We start from the raw sequence: 16,191 nt of genomic DNA, 5'->3' as shown, positions 1-16,191 counted from the left end.
GAACACACAGAAGAAAATTGTGTATTACATTTATTGATGATTTAAATGAATATTCAACCAAAATCACCAATCTCTCTCTCTCTCTCTCTCTCTCTCTCTCTCTCTCTCTCTCTCTCTCTCTCTCTCTCTCTCTCACACACACACACACACACACACACACACACACACACACACACACCCACACACACACACACACACACAAACACATACACAAATAAATATGCAAAGGTTGTAAACAAAACATGTTGCATACATTCAGTAACTGCTACCAAGAGAGAAGCGTGAAAATGATCAAATATTTTTTTTTAATTAGTATTTTTTATGAATATCTTCGCTTCTTGACTCGTTTCCTCATTAGTGTTGTATCAACGCAACATCTATTGATCCTATGTGTCAAAAAAGTATTTTAAAGAATTAGAATATTAAAGAATGTCTGGTTTGGCTTGGAAACCTCTGCCTAGAGTATAGGCTACTACATCAGGGACAAAAGGTGCCAGAACTTTATTATTATTATTTATTTTTTTGCCATGTCAGATCAGTTAGGCTACTGCTGAACTTTTAGAAAATCACATTCACTAATTATGCCTGCACGGTTCAGATTACACGATTTTAGCCCGATTTTGGCACGATCCTTTTGACATTAGGGTGTCGTGGGGATTCGTAAACGACAACGGGTGTCGGGACGCAAGATCGTTTCATCTGTATAGTGTGTGTCACAACAACGCTATCTCACGACCAATTCGTACGAATTTGTACGAGTGATTAAAAGGTGGCTAATTCGTACGAATTTGTACGATTTGTCTAAACCCACGTGATGGGTATGTTTATAGGGTGGGGTCAGGGGTTGGTCATTCGTATGAATTCATACGATTTTGGCAGATCGTAAAATATGTACGATTTAGCAAAAAACGTACAAATTCGTACGAGTGAGGTCGTATGAATTGGTACGAATTAGCCACCTTTGAGATCGGGTTGGTCACGACAACCGACCCGCGTCTGCGATGCTTCACGACATCACGATAAAAAGACTAGCAATTCATGTTTGTTTGTTTTCGGTCCTCCGCGTGTGTGTGTGTGTGTGTGCAGGGACGGACTGGGACTAAAAAAACGGCCCTGGACTTTGACTAGGCCCGGCCCAAAGCAATCGGCGCGCGGAAACTCGTCAACAATAACAATAACGCCTGGCATGAGTGTTACAAGACTTTAATTGTGGCTCATGATACTGTACCATCCAAATTATAGCAATAGCCCTGTGATGTTGTGTTAAAAGCATATTATTCTAGATTAACTTGAATATATAAATGGAGGTCTCAACACACTGCAGTCCTGTGTAATAAACCTCTAGGCTGTGACTGTCTGACTTGGGGCGCTTAAAGTAATTTAAAGTTGAGCTGGAGTGGGTATCTTTCTCTGCTCTTGGTCTCTAAGCTCAACCTGAATAAACAAATGATGGAATGGATTTAAAGAAAAAACAGGTTTTATTCCAAGATAGCATGGAGATTATATAATATGCTGTTATAACAGCATATTATATAATCTATTCCATGCTGTCTTAAAATGAATTTATTACTTAATAATCTTAATTAATTTATGCACTAATTAATCTTACACAAGATTATTTAATCTTGCACAAATAATAATACCATCTAAATGAAAATACACCATTACAAATGTAACTTCTGTATTCAAAATCTTCAAAGTTTGTAAGCATTAACTGTAACGTTACCAACATTTTTTAAAGTAAAAGCACAACATATTTCTTAATATTAGCTTCTGCATGTGGCATTTTACAGCTAAAATGTTGAAGTTTTGCTGTTTTAACTAGCCTACTGTAATCATTAAAAATCTAGCAACCTGAATATCACTTCCTAACATCATCCCTAGCAAGTAACTTTCTCCTCTCATGTTCCATACTTCCTTGCCCAGGATCTACCTCTGGAACCAGCTCCTCTCTCTGTCCCTCATCATCACTGGTGGCATGTTGCTGCACAGCTGTCTGGCTCACTTCTTCACTGCTGCTAATATTTAACTGCGAGGTGCTGCTGCTGGCTGTGCTGCTAAATATTTCAGTTAGTTTGCGACATTTAGCGGTTTCAGTATCTAAAATCCGCAAAAAAAATGTATCTCGCCTTCTCAGCCCCGCCCTTTTCTTTCCGTTTTTTACCCGCGGCCGCGTTAACGAAAAAAAAAACAGGTGATGACTGCGTGCGTGGCGGGTGGTGGGCCGGCCCGCCGGCCGTCCTGGAGTACCGGCCGTTCTGTGATTCTCCAGATCACACAGATGGCCAGTCCGCCCCTGTGTGTTTCCCAGGAAACGACAAGATAGGAGTCAAACGCGAGTAATCTGACTCAGTGACTATCATAACAGACAAAAAAAAAATAGTGTAATCTGACCTGACCCAGGCAGCATGCGCTATCGCATAATGGCTTTTTACACATTGCTTAAAAGCAGGGTAGGTGAAAAAAAAAAGAAAATTTTATTTTTATGCTAGTTGAATCTCTTCACATTCTGATAGCAATCACTAAATTAGTTGGTGTAAATTTATATATCATCTGTGGAAGGTGTAGGACCATAACATGTTCGTCCAATCATGCATTCAGTCCGACAAATGGTGTTGTTTCAATTCCAGCAATGATGCCTGCACAACCAACACATTGTGCTGTCCATGTTAGCAGACGTTTGTTAACATTTGTTTAGATCCAGCATGATGAAATATATGACGCATGACCCAGTCATTGGCTTATGCTCTCAGGTTGTCAGCTAAACTTCAGAGAAGTAAAAGCGAGTGGCCGATGTTACCCTGACCTGAGTTATTCGCCGGGCCTGTACTTGGCCTGAGGCGCTGGATAGACCGGCTCTCTCATGGGTGAAATGTGTGATGCTCAGGAACCATGACCCGCTACACTTCATGACACAACACACACATCTGAGGAGAAGATGGACGCCTGAGCTTTCAGACAACTGACCACTGTTACGCCATCTGATCATTTATTGAGGCTTTTTAACAAGGTTCACTGCAACTGTGCCAGTTCTTCATTCTTTCTGTGAAAGTAGATGCATGCGAGGTGAACAAGGTGACATCTAGATGTATATGCCCACCATTATATACATCAAGACCAGGAATAAATCACTTTTATTTCAGTTCATTTTACATTATGTTGCGCTCCATCTGTGACCCTGGACCACAAAACCAGTCTCGAGTCAAAATTATCGCTTTTTCTTTTATGACAAAAATCATTAGGATATTAAGTAAAGATAATGTTCCATGAAGATATGTAGTAAATTTCCTACCGTAAATATATAAAACATGTATTTTTGTGAGTGAATGCAGCACAATCGTGAACATAAATGCACAACTTTAAAGGAGATTTTCTCAATGTTTAAATATTTTTGCTCCTCAGATTCCAGATTTTCTAATACTCATATCTCGACCAAATATTGTCCTATCCTAACAAACCACACAATAAAATGCTTATTTATTCAGCTTTCATATAACCTATGGATCTCAATTTTAAAATAATTGACCCATGTGACTGGTTTTGTGGTCCATGGTCCACATATCACTTGTTTTGAATGCAACAACATCTAATGTGATGTGAATGACCGTATTGCTTTGGTTCTTCCTTCTCTCAGTGAGTTGCCTGTTGTTGAAACTGGGACTGAATTCACGAAAAATATGATATATATTTAGGTGGGACATTTCACTTTGACAGTGAGCAGAAATAGGACAATTCAAAAGTAGGAAAATTTAATATTACAGAATTTATGTAGAGGTCAAGGTGGATTCAAATGCAGTATCAACGGCTTTGGCTCTGGATTATTGTGATTTATATATGTAATATTCAGCACAGAGACTTCTAAAGACACCATATTTCGTGATTTAAAGGGGAGCGCGCAATCCATACTGTATACGCCATTATTAAATAAATGCAAGAATATGTAAACAGATCACATTAAAAAGCATTAGACTTAAAATGTGACCCGAAATTATGTTGCATGAGTTCTCAGTCAATACACACACAGTCTGTTGTGTTTGTGACACAGATCAGACAGAAATCACATGTGTATATTAGATCTGTGTGTTAAAGTGTCTCTAAACTCTGGGTCTCGTTTATAAAATATTGCGTAGAAACCTTCCTACATTTGATCTAAGATCATATCTATGTGTACATGTTTATTATATGAGGCCTTAAAACTCAAAAACACGTGCTTCAAAACCAGTTTTTGTGTCAATAAATTGGCAAATGCCACCAAAACTATAGATATAGAAGATGTACATTTGCATTTATTTTTGTAGCAATGTTACATGTAAATAGAAAACCTTTCGTGTGGTATTTATGCAATAAACATTCATGTCCACTGCAAAAAATGCTTTTCTTAGTTAGTATTTTTGTTTTGTTTCCAGTCCAAATATCTAAAAATTATTAATTCAAGAAGCATTTACTAGAGAAGTAAAATGACATAAGAAATTCTATTTTGTTTTAAGATAAAAAGAAAGTAATTTAAGTAATTTTTGCTTAAAACAAGCAAAATTATCTGCCAATGGGGTAAGCAAAAAAATCTTAATTCGAATGGAAACCAAGAATTTTTTGCTTACCCCATTGGCAGATAATTTTGCTCGTTTTAAGCAAAAATTACTTAAATTACTTTCTTTTTATCTTAAAACAAAATAGAATTTCTTATGTCATTTTACTTCTCTAGTAAACGCTTCTTGGTTTAAGAATTTTTAGATATTTGGACTGGAAACAAAACAAAAATACTAACTAAGAAAGTATTTTTTGAAAATTAAATGGATAATTTAGCATGCAATAACTCACACAATAAAAGCTGTGAGGAGTTTGACAATTTCACTGAGAATCAGCTTGTCAGTTGTGATCAGCACGCCTCGAGTATTTAGTTATTCTGTGAATTATTTTTGCACACGTGCAATTTGCTTAAATTAATAAGAATTGATGTAGACAAGAAAATACGTTTTCAGAAAAAAACTTGTTTTGAGAAAAACATCTAAGTTGTATTACTTCTCCCTCTAGTGGTGATAAAGAGTATAAAAACAGCTTATATATATATACTTCATCATAAGCATATAAACCATTATATGGTATTCATTCATTCATTAATGGAAAGAATTGTTACAGAAGTTTAGTAAAGTTCATTGTGATTGTTTGGTTTAATCGTATTACTCATTCAGTGAATCTAGGTGAGCAGTCGTCAGGTTATGAGCAAATATACTTTATTACACGGCATGTTTTCAATGCAAGTTAGAATCAGCAAACCTAAACATTGCCAGATTATTTAGATGATTTGAGGGGGGGCACAAATTAGTGTTATAAAGTCAAGGGGAAAAAATCAATCACAGATATAAAACCACTATACAATCCAAACCTAAGACATTGACACAGATGTAGTCAATCCTTATAAATAAGTCAATAATGTATGGCGAAACCCCCACCAGAGAGAAGAACGAGCCTGTACATGACTTATTAAATGCGGTGTTCATTGTACACGCTGTCAGATAGCCACGAGTCCCAGAGAAAGGTGTGGAACGGCAAGGCCACGGAAACTAAGGCAAACTCAGTCCAGAAAACACAGACAAGACTAGCAAACAGGAGTGTGATCGACTGAAGACCACAGAAAAAGCGTTTGTTTTTGAGCCAAATAAAGAAGGCCGACAGCCACAAATAAACAGCATTAAAACTACAAAGTTCAGGACAGAGAGACGATTCGTTAAAATCTGCCTCGAACATCACGGCAGAAACGCTGAGTCACGTCGCAAAACATTTGATATGCGCCAACTAGCCATGACTTCACAGGTTCAGCCATTCAGAAGAGTTACACAAGTCAATACTGGCAACCGGTTATTCCTGCTTTCACCAAGACGAGTCGAAGTGATTTACTGGGGAGAGAAGTTAGACGTGTTTGCTGTAAAGAGGGACGCTAACAGAAGCATTCCTCATCTAAACGATGATTTACTCTATAGATGATGCTCATAAAAAGAAAGGTGTTCTGTTAGTCTGTTTGTGTACCGCATCCCGTCCTGCTTTGTGTTAGCTAAGAAATATTATAAGACACCTCCACCTGAAGATCTGAGCGAGTGAAAACATGGAGTTATCGGTGTGAGGGAGATCTCCTGCCGCCCAGATGTGTGTCGAGTGCTTAGGTCTTCTTCTTGAGCTCCTCGAAGCGGCGGGACAGGTCGTCGAAGTCGATGTCTTCCGACGTGTTGGCGTTCGCTCCGAAGGACGAGGCTGGGAGTGTGTTGGGAACCGACGGGAGTTCGGGAAGGTTCGAGTTGTCGTAGACCTGACCAGACGGGGACGGGCCTAGAGACGAAAACACAGATCTCAGAAACCAGATCATCAGAACGAGAGCGGGAACATCTCTTGTTAGGAGAGAGAGAGAGAGAGAGCACATACCTGGGATGACCTGGGAAGAAGCGAAGGGTTTGATTGACAAATCATCGATCTTAAAAAACACATGAAACCGGTTAACAACGACACACACATGGCAAATATGTGACCCTGGACCACAAAACCAATTTGACATAATCTGAAAGCGGAATAAATAATCTCTCCATTGATGTGTGGTTTGTTAGGACAATATTTGGTCGAGATATGACTATTGTAAATCTGGAATCTGAGGATGCAAAAAAATCTAAACATTGAGAAAATCTCCTTTAAAGTTGTGCATTTATGTTCACGATTGTGCTGCATTCACTCACAAAAATACATGTTTTATATATTTACGGTAGGACATTTACTAAATATCTTCATTAAACATGATCTTTACTTAAAGGGTTAGTTCACCCAAAAATGAAAATAATGTCATTAATGACTCACCCTCATGTCGTTCTAAGCCCGTAAGACCTCCGTTCATCTTCGGAACACAGTTTAAGATATTTTAGATTTAGTCCGAGAGCGTTCTGTCCGTCCATTGAAACTGTATATACAGTATACTGTCCATGTCCATAAAGGTAATAAAGACATCATCAAAGTAGTCCATGTGACATCAGTGGGTTAGTTAGAAGTTTTTGAAGCATCGAAAATACATTTTTGTCCAAAAATAACAAAAACTACGACTTTATTCAGCATTGTATTCTCTCCCGGGTCTGTTGTCAATCTGCGTTCAGGACTCCGCAGTGACGCTGCTGACGTAAGACGCTGATGACGTGTTATCTGGTGCGCCCGAGCTTCGTTTACAGTCTGAGGGAGACGCACGATGTGAACAAAACAATCTTCGCAAACATGTCTAAGGATTTCGACACAGAGGAAGACTTGCATTTTTTTGCCCATCCATATTTATTTGAACCCGAATACTACACGGACGAGATAACACGTCATCAGCGTCTTACGTCAGCAGCGTCACTGCAGAGTCCTGAACGCAGATTCACAACAGACCCGGGAGAGAATACAATGCTGAATAAAGTCTTATTTTGTGTTATTTTTGGACCAAAATGTATTTTCGATGCTTCAAAAACTTCTAACTAACCCACTGATGTCACATGGACTACTTTGATGATGTTTTTATTACCTTTATGGACATGGACAGTATACTGTATATACAGCTTCAATGTAGGGACAGAAAGCTCTCGGACTAAATGTAAAATATCTTAAACTGTGTTCCGAAGATGAACGGAGGTCTTACGGGCTTAGAACGACATGAGGGTGAGTCATTAATGACATTATTTTCATTTTTGGGTGAACTAACCCTTTAATATCCTCATGATTTTTGCCATAAAAGAAAAATGGATAATTTTGACCCATACGATGTATTGTTGGCTATTGCTATTGACTGGGTTTGTGGTCCAGGGTCACATATTGCAAATAATCAATACTGGTTTACTGGTACTGTGAGGAGTTAGTATTAATGCGGCATTATTAGTGAGACCCGCAGTGAACTGAACCCTGGAGTGATCATGGACGCCTCATTTAGAAAGACAAGGATCCTGAATATCAACATACTGACATTTACAAGATGTTGTTAACTTATTTATAAAACATCCATATGCATAATACAAATGTCCTAAATGCTTTTAATGGTGAGACCAGGTTCTCAAAAATTATATAAAAACCTGGATTTAGATTTATCAACTAATATATCGATTATCAATATCTTGTTTTCCGCCACAGAATAAAACATTTTAAAAGATAATTGTGACTTTTTATCCCATAATTGAGTTTACATCTCACAGTTCTGACTTTTTTTTCTCAGAATTTCATAGTATAAAGTCCAATTGCGAGTTATGAAGTCAGAATTTAAGGTTTTTATCTCACAAAATTCTAACTTTATAACACAATTGTGAGATAAAAAGTCAGAAATGTGAGATAAAAAGTCGCAACTACCTTTTTTATTTTTTATTCTGTGGCGGAAACAAGTTTCTATCGGCTTTCAAATATAAAAAATTATCAGTATCGGCCAAAATTTTCATATCTGTGGATTCCTAGTATATATATATGAGAGCAAAAATTGAGTACGCATGCTCTTCAGTTGTATTCATAAGCACATTTTTGCCTTTATAATTCCCGATTTATATATTGCTCACTTTTGACTTGGATGAAATCCGAGTTATGATCAAATGCACTTTATAAATGAGGGTCCTGTTAGTCAGTAGAAAGGTTTCCTGTAAACATCTCAAGCACACTGGACGAGTTTCTGCGGTAAATGCTTCAAGGTCAATGTCTCAAACAGCAAAATCAGAAGAAAAAGATCATTGTTGTTTTGCATTAAAGGCAATAAAACATGTTAAGTGACATTTTCATGATGAATTTCCCCTCAATTATAATAACAATCGGCTTAATTTTCTTTATGCAAAATACAATTGTTTTTTTCTTTTCACTTTGAGTTGACATATGAGCTGTTCTTAGTGAGTCCATGTGATATTTTTTGTGTTTATGACTCACATACAGCATATGTACGGCTACTTCAATACTTAAAAAGCATTACCACAGAAAATTACCCAGAAAGCGGAGCACTTGCGCTGGAGAGATCAGTGTTGTGGATCTGTAGCACATGCCTGTGTGAGACCAGAGGCCGGTTGATCCAGCTGGACATCGGTTGGAAGATTATGCTGGACGGAAAATTAGTAAAATCAATTCCTGTTGCACCATCTAAGTGTAGCACACGACTGAGACGAACTACACGCCGCGCCATAAAATGTGTATTCTCCGTGTTAATCAGAGTTTTTCTCCTAGCCAGCCGCGACACACAACGATTTTATTTAAAAAACGGTTTCTATTTTTCTGCGACGTCGCACTGGAACAACAAACACAAAGTGTGGCAATGATAACCTCAGGCGCTGTTTATGTGCTTTATTTAATGCTAAAAGCGTGTCACGTGACTTTGAATATCATTTAGTGCTCCAGCTTTGAGCTGTAAAAGCAACAGTGGATAATTCACCTCAGATCTTGAAATTAAACAAATGGAAACAAGAACATTCAAACTGTGAACAAACAAGTGTATTCTGTGACAAAGATGGTTTCAGTAACTAAGTAGCCTATGTATTTTTAATAATGTTTAAATGGTGTAATATTTGTGAATTTCATTATGTACTTATCCATTGTGTTGCGAGTGCCGTCAGGATTACTCTCTGGTGCCGTGCACTCGCCGCGAGGGGTTATGAGCTATACTGGGACCAGCCACCGGGGGGCGATCGAGACTCTGGGTTTATGAGCTATACTGGGACCAGCCACCGGGGGGCGATCGAGACTCTGGGTTTATGAGCTATACTGGGACCAGCCACCGGGGGGCGATCGAGACTCTGGGTTTATGAGCTATACTGGGACCAGCCACCGGGGGGCGATCGAGACTCTGGGTTTATGAGCTATACTGGGACCAGCCACCGGGGGGCGATCGAGACTCTGGGTTTATGAGCTATACTGGGACCAGCCACCGGGGGGCGATCGAGACTCTGGGTTTATGAGCTATACTGGGACCAGCCACCGGGGGGCGATCGAGACTCTGGGTTTATGAGCTATACTGGGACCAGCCACCGGGGGGCGATCGAGACTCTGGGTTTATGAGCTATACTGGGACCAGCCACCGGGGGGCGATCGAGACTCTGGGTTTATGAGCTATACTGGGACCAGCCACCGGGGGGCGATCGAGACTCTGGGTTTATGAGCTATACTGGGACCAGCCACCGGGGGGCGATCGAGACTCTGGGTTTATGAGCTATACTGGGACCAGCCACCGGGGGGCGATCGAGACTCTGGGTTTATGAGCTATACTGGGACCAGCCACCGGGGGGCGATCGAGGCGCTTTAGCTTCACTTTCCAGGACTTGTGCGGCACGCTTGGTGTGGACGCGCATCGTTTTCGCCTGGTCGCGCAGTTTTACTCGGTGCAACAGGTGTAAATGTTTACTGGAAGGCTAGATGTGCTTAAGCCCAGCTTAGAGCTTACACACAACCTTTTTAAGGTCCAGCTGGTGCAACCGGACTGACAACGGAGCGGGACGTAGACACGATGTGAACTGTAATAAACTGCTCTTCCCTTCGAGGTGAACAGGTCGTCTCCGTCTGTCTGAAGGGGTGCGATCACTTGAACTTACAGACTCATAGGTGGGGGGGCAGCTGGGCAGTTGTGGAGGCATTCCTCCTCTCGGAGCCTGGAAGTTGTTAAAGCCATCATAGGTGCCAACGGGACCATTAAAAGCCTCCTGGATGGGGGGGGGGAACAGATGTTGATTTCAGATCTTAACACAGATTTTTAAATATTGATCAAGTAGAGCTGCACAATTAATCATTAAAAGGTCGTGATCTTGATTCAAACACATACGGGATCTTATTCCTAAACGATAATGATTCACTATGTCTATTAAACCTAAACAAGAACGATCACAGCGCACATTCAGATCTGTGTTCTGATCCAGAGAGAGCTGTTGTCATGTATAGATATGAAACAGCTTCTCTTTTCAATCCACACAGATTCATTATTTATGTCTTCGCAGATTTCCTGAAAACATTCAAAAGACGGCTGGAAACTCATCTCTTCCGTGAGCACTTCAAACAAATCTTTCCTTTTCCTTGAATCCCTCCCTTGTCTGGCTCATACTACTCGAAGCAATGCCTGAAACTTTGTATTTTGAGCACTTCCTGCGTTGTTTGCCTTTTCATGATGTATGCCTCTTTTGGAAGTCGCTTTGGATAAAGCCGTCTGCTAAATAACTAAATGTCTAACAATCATTCATATTATCACAGAAGAACAGGGATACAAGTTTATAGCTCGGATATAAGCACGGTGATCAAAATAGAGTAAATCACCTTTCTGAAATGAAACATGACACTTCAAGTAAAGATGGTATCAATTATAACATTACACCAGTAGGTGGCGCCACGTGACTTAAAACATTTATGTGTCATTGAATTATTAATTCAAGATATTTGTTAAAAAAAACACTGATTCATCCAGTAATGAAACAAGTGAAGTGTTTATGAGTGAGTCGTTGAATCATTCACTCAACCCGATGGAAAAACATGTAAATTAATCAAATGTTTTTGATAACGGACTGCAGGAATCAACATTTTGTCAGAACCTCTAGTAAATTGTTTAGTTGTCTATTCAGAATGGTGATATCTACTTTAATCCCGCATCATGCAGCTCTACGCTCACGTGAAATTAGCCAGTTAGATGTTTGTCTTACAGCTCCTTTGGCCGTTGGGTAGTTGAAAGCTGTGGGCATTGGCATGGGCATAGGCATGGGCATGGGCATGCCACCAGCGGGAGCAGTAAACCCCCCTCCTCCTCCTCCTCCTCCTCCTCTTCCTCCTCCAGCTCCTCCTCCTGGCTTCCTGTCACTGTTCACGTCGATGAGATCGGCCTCTTCCCCCGGGCACACCTCTGGCTGTGAGTGTCACACATGCAGAACGTTTGCAACAAGCGCTGCTTATAGAGATTATCTAGTTGGAAAGGAAGAGGAAAGTGATTCCTACCCGAACCATGGCATCCGGTTCATAGGGAACGTTGTAGTTTTTGGCGATCTCAATGAGGTAGCGCTCCACCAGAATCTTGGGAGGAGCCTCCACGCTCAACTTGTGCATGAGCTACAGCAAGACATCCCAATGTGAAAACACAACAGCTTATAAGTAGATCTGTATAGCCCACCCCTTAAATATCAGATGTTCGGTATATGGCTGGGCTTCTCCATCAATGTAAGATTAGTAAAAGTATCTCTGACTGCTGAAGGCTGGAATTTGAACACATTTTAAAGTCGTATCTGTGGTGAAAATCCAGCTTTTAATGTTGTTTATGTGTCTATGTGGTGTTTTTAATCTGCTTTGAGACAAACCATGTGTAAGTTCATAAGTGGACAGCATTGCTGAGTATTTTCTGCTTAAAACTGCAGTGAACCAAAGACAGTCTCAAAAACACGGATTGAAATCGCTGGTGTTTTCTTCATGCCTTTAAATATCTTGAATGTAACTCGACACCCTTGCCTCATTTAGTATGCGTGGTTCTATGAATATGCAAATGTGCCCCGCCTCCACTCACTCACTCACTCACTCACTCAGAGATCCCCTAGTTGACGATCATACGTTGATCTGATTGGTTACAAGGTAGTGTGTGACGTCAGAAACACCAGCGATTTCAAACCGTGTTTTTGAGACTGTCTTTGGTTCACTGCAGTTTTAAGCAGAAAATACTCAGCAATGCTGTCGACTTATGAACTTACACATGGTGTGTGTTAAAGCAGATTAAAAACACCAGATAGACACATAAACAACATTAAAAGCTGGATTTTCCCCACAGGGGGACTTTAAATGATTTAAAAGAGCTTCGAAAAAATGCCCACCACCTCTATTCAAACATGTTTCTTCATATTCATACCCTATCATTAACTGTTCCAATCTGGTTTGTCCTACATAGCTTTCCGTACTCTTTGCTGTATTTGGCACACAGCTGATCTGAAACCTGTGAAAAAGGGAAAAAAAAGACATGAATGATCCATACTGGACCTCCAGAAATAGATTTAAGACACAATCTCTACCCACAGTCTTCAGTTCGGCCACTTCCGATTGCAGTCGCGGAGCCGCCCAGATGAGTGTGGAGACGGCTTCTTGTAGACCAGGGTCCAGTTCCCTTAAAGAGAGGACGGTGAAGTTAAAGAACGTGGAGCATCCGAAATCACACGCTCCGATACAGCCGACGGAGAACAGGAAGAGGCTAGTAGAGCTGCGCGGTTCATCTTTAAAAGATTCGCAATCTCGATTCAAACACCACCGTGATCTTATTCCTCAACGACAGCGATTCTTCCGACTATTAAACCTTTGAGTGAGTCATTGAATCATTCATTCTACTTTTTTTTTTTTAATAACTCACATTTCTATAATTATACATTTATATTTTAAGAATTTAAGTAAAGATTGTATCAATTATATTGTTACACCAGTAGGTGGCGACAAGTGACTGTTTTTATCATGTATTTATCATTAAATCATTCAAGAGATTTGTTCAAAAACACTGATTCATTCAGCAATGGAAAAAGTGAGTGATCATTGAATCGTTCACTTAACCCAAATTTTTTTTTAATTCAAAGTAGGGCTGTAAACGATTAATCGCAATTAATCGAATCCAAAATACAAGTTTGTGTTTACATAATATATATGTGTGTGTGTGTGTGTTGTGTATAATTGTTTTGTACATATAAATACACAGACATGCATGTATATGTTTAAGAAAAATGTGTTATTTATATATAAAATAGTTCTATTTATATATAATATAAATCATATAAAAATATATATGCAGTATATAAATGCAAATATTTCTCAAATATAAACATGCATGTGCGTGTATTTATATATACAAAATATATTATATTAATAATAGCAAAAAAATATATACACGATACACACACATATATTGTGTAAACAAACTTTTATTTTGGATTCGATTAATCGCGATTAATCGTTCACAGCCCTAATTCAAATGAATGAAATATTTGTTAAGTAGACTGCAGCAATAAGCATTTTATCAGAACCTCTAGTAAATGACATGTTATTTTGTTTAGTTGTCTATTCAGATTCGTGGGAGAATCATTATCTCTCTATAAAAAATATTTTTTTTTAAATGCGATTCTCAATTTATCCAGAATCGTGCAGCTCTATCGTGAAGTAATTACTTATTCAAAATATGTACCTACACAAGACACTATACGATTTTGGACGGAGCCCAAGAGCATAAAGTCATGTTTAATGAGAGAGAAAAAAGGGTTACTCACTTCATGGACTGTATTAAGCCAAATCGGGTGATCAGCAGATCACAGTATAACTCCAGGATCTCCATGGCCTCCACCAGATAATCCTCCCGGATGATGTGCTCGACCCGGATCCTCGCACGCTCATCTTTCCCCGCCGACAAGTAGTCTGCAATCTCCTTGCGCGCCTTCTGGGCTAATTCGGCTAATTCAGAGCAAACCGATTCAAAGCAATTATTAGATGAACTTATTATAGCCCATCCAAAAACCGACAAAATACGTGCAACTTGTAGACAACCAAACTTACTTTTCTTCTTCTCAAGAAGTTTGAGGCGGTTTATGACGAGCCTGAGATTGACACGGAGTCTCTCGGATTTGAACCCTCCACCAAGCATGATGGGGCTCTGTGGAGGAAGCAAATATCAGTGTTAAAAGGACGGAAAGGACTCAGATTGAAGGTCTTATAGTGTCCCACGTGTTATTGAAGCTACAGATGTTGGAGACACGCCTCCTGTTTGGCGAGTGACGTCACGCTCATAACATGACACCAGCACAGGTCAGCTATTAGAAACCTGATCATTTTAGATTAAAGTAGTCCCCTATGTTACCCATGCCAAAAAAAAGCATTAGCAGTACTATGGTATCTGATCAAAACAACGTGGTTCCGTTTCATATACTTTTGTACTGAATGATTATGGTATTTACAAAGTATTACAAGAGTACATTATACAAAATTAGGGCTGTCAAAAGATTAATCGTGATTAATCACATCCAAAATAAAAGTTTGTGTTTACATAATATACTGTGTAGAATTATTATGTATAAATACACACATTCATGTATATATTTAAGGAATAATTGCATTTATATACTCTATATACATTTATATTATATATAAATACTTTATATATAAATATAACCAATTTTTCTTAAATATATACATGATTGTGTGTGTTTTTATATATATAAATAATTATACACAGTACACACACATATATTATGGAAACACAAACTTTTATTTTGGATGCGATTAATCGCGATTAATCTTTTGACAGCCCTACAAAAAATATGTTAATAATCTAAAAATAAAAAATAGTGGCTTGTTTGTTATTGCGATTTCCTTAGATATGCTGACTAGTATGAGTCATGACAATTACCCCAAAACAAGTGGCAAAAACAGTCTATCTGACTGCCAGTCACTTGTTAATATTATTATGGATCGATTTGACGCATCTATACTATACTTTAGAACGCATAAATAATATTTTAAACCGTTAGAATAAATCTGCTTGTTCAAACCAGGAAGAAGCTCGATTAGCGGCTAAAAGAGCTAATTCAGTAAACAAAGTAAACAAAACCTACAGACATTAACACATCGTTATAAATGGCCAATAAAAACGGTAGATAATATATTAAAACGCCATATTTACCTGTAAATTCCTCTTCAGACGCGGACAGTAAGTCGGTTTCGATAGATTCGTTGGGCGACTGCTCGATTATCATTCACTTCCGCATTGGACGCAGTGTTGCCAGATTGGAAATGTCCAAGTATCGTATCAGAAGCTCAAAATTATCGTATTTTGAAGAAAATGATCGTACACGAGGAAAACATGTGCAGAATTCTCCAACGGGGGGGGGGGGTGGGGAGGTGGGGGGGGGGTCTGAATAATTCGCCTGGTTGTGTCCTTACCATAGACTGTAAAAAAATAGGTCCTTACATGCGCTTCGTGAGGCACACACGCACACTAGCACACACACGCAAGGTCTCTCGCTCCCTTTCTCTGCTGTGCGCGCGCTACACATGCGCACTCTTGCTTGCCCGATCTAGATTTCGGGAGATTTTTTAACTAATTTGCGGGCAATTCTGAAATTATCGTACATTATGGGATTTTTTTCATTATTGATCGTACATCGTACAGAGGTCAAAATTATCGTACAAATACGATAATTATCGTACATCTGGCAACACTGATTGGACGTGACTTCATTCATGACGCTG

The 16,191-nt window shown here is 39.1% G+C and overlaps 1 protein-coding gene across 1 annotated transcript; it reads right to left on the bottom strand.

The window, feature by feature from the left end:
• Positions 1 to 5,214: 5,214 nt before the first annotated feature.
• On the bottom strand, positions 5,215 to 16,191 carry ist1 (IST1 factor associated with ESCRT-III). Its single transcript, XM_079598302.1, has 11 exons — positions 16,172 to 16,191; positions 15,623 to 15,713; positions 14,500 to 14,596; positions 14,217 to 14,397; positions 12,988 to 13,075; positions 12,824 to 12,907; positions 11,929 to 12,039; positions 11,640 to 11,840; positions 10,548 to 10,655; positions 6,415 to 6,463; positions 5,215 to 6,321 (listed from the first exon to the last, which is right to left on the bottom strand). Exons 3-11 carry the CDS (start codon positions 14,585 to 14,587, stop codon positions 6,155 to 6,157), a joined length of 1,077 nt encoding a protein of 358 aa, XP_079454428.1. The 5' UTR covers positions 14,588 to 14,596; positions 15,623 to 15,713; positions 16,172 to 16,191; the 3' UTR covers positions 5,215 to 6,154.

The sequence above is a fragment of the Phoxinus phoxinus genome (genome assembly GCF_949152265.1).
Source record: "Phoxinus phoxinus genome assembly, chromosome: 2".
Lineage (NCBI taxonomy): Eukaryota > Metazoa > Chordata > Actinopteri > Cypriniformes > Leuciscidae > Phoxinus > Phoxinus phoxinus.
This window is presented reverse-complemented; position numbering and strand designations above follow the sequence as displayed.

Excerpts from the sequence above, each read along its gene's own strand:
- ist1 (XM_079598302.1), bottom strand. The coding sequence starts at position 14,587 with ATGCTTGGTGGAGGGTTCAAATCCGAGAGACTCCGTGTCAATCTCAGG. Across the intron at positions 14,398-14,499 it reads ACTTCTTGAGAAGAAGAAAA|CCGAATTAGCCCAGAAGGCG; the intron begins GTAAGTTTGGTT and ends GCTCTGAATTAG. Across the intron at positions 6,464-10,547 it reads GCCCCCCCACCTATGAGTCT|ATCGATGATTTGTCAATCAA; the intron begins GTAAGTTCAAGT and ends GTGTTTTTTAAG.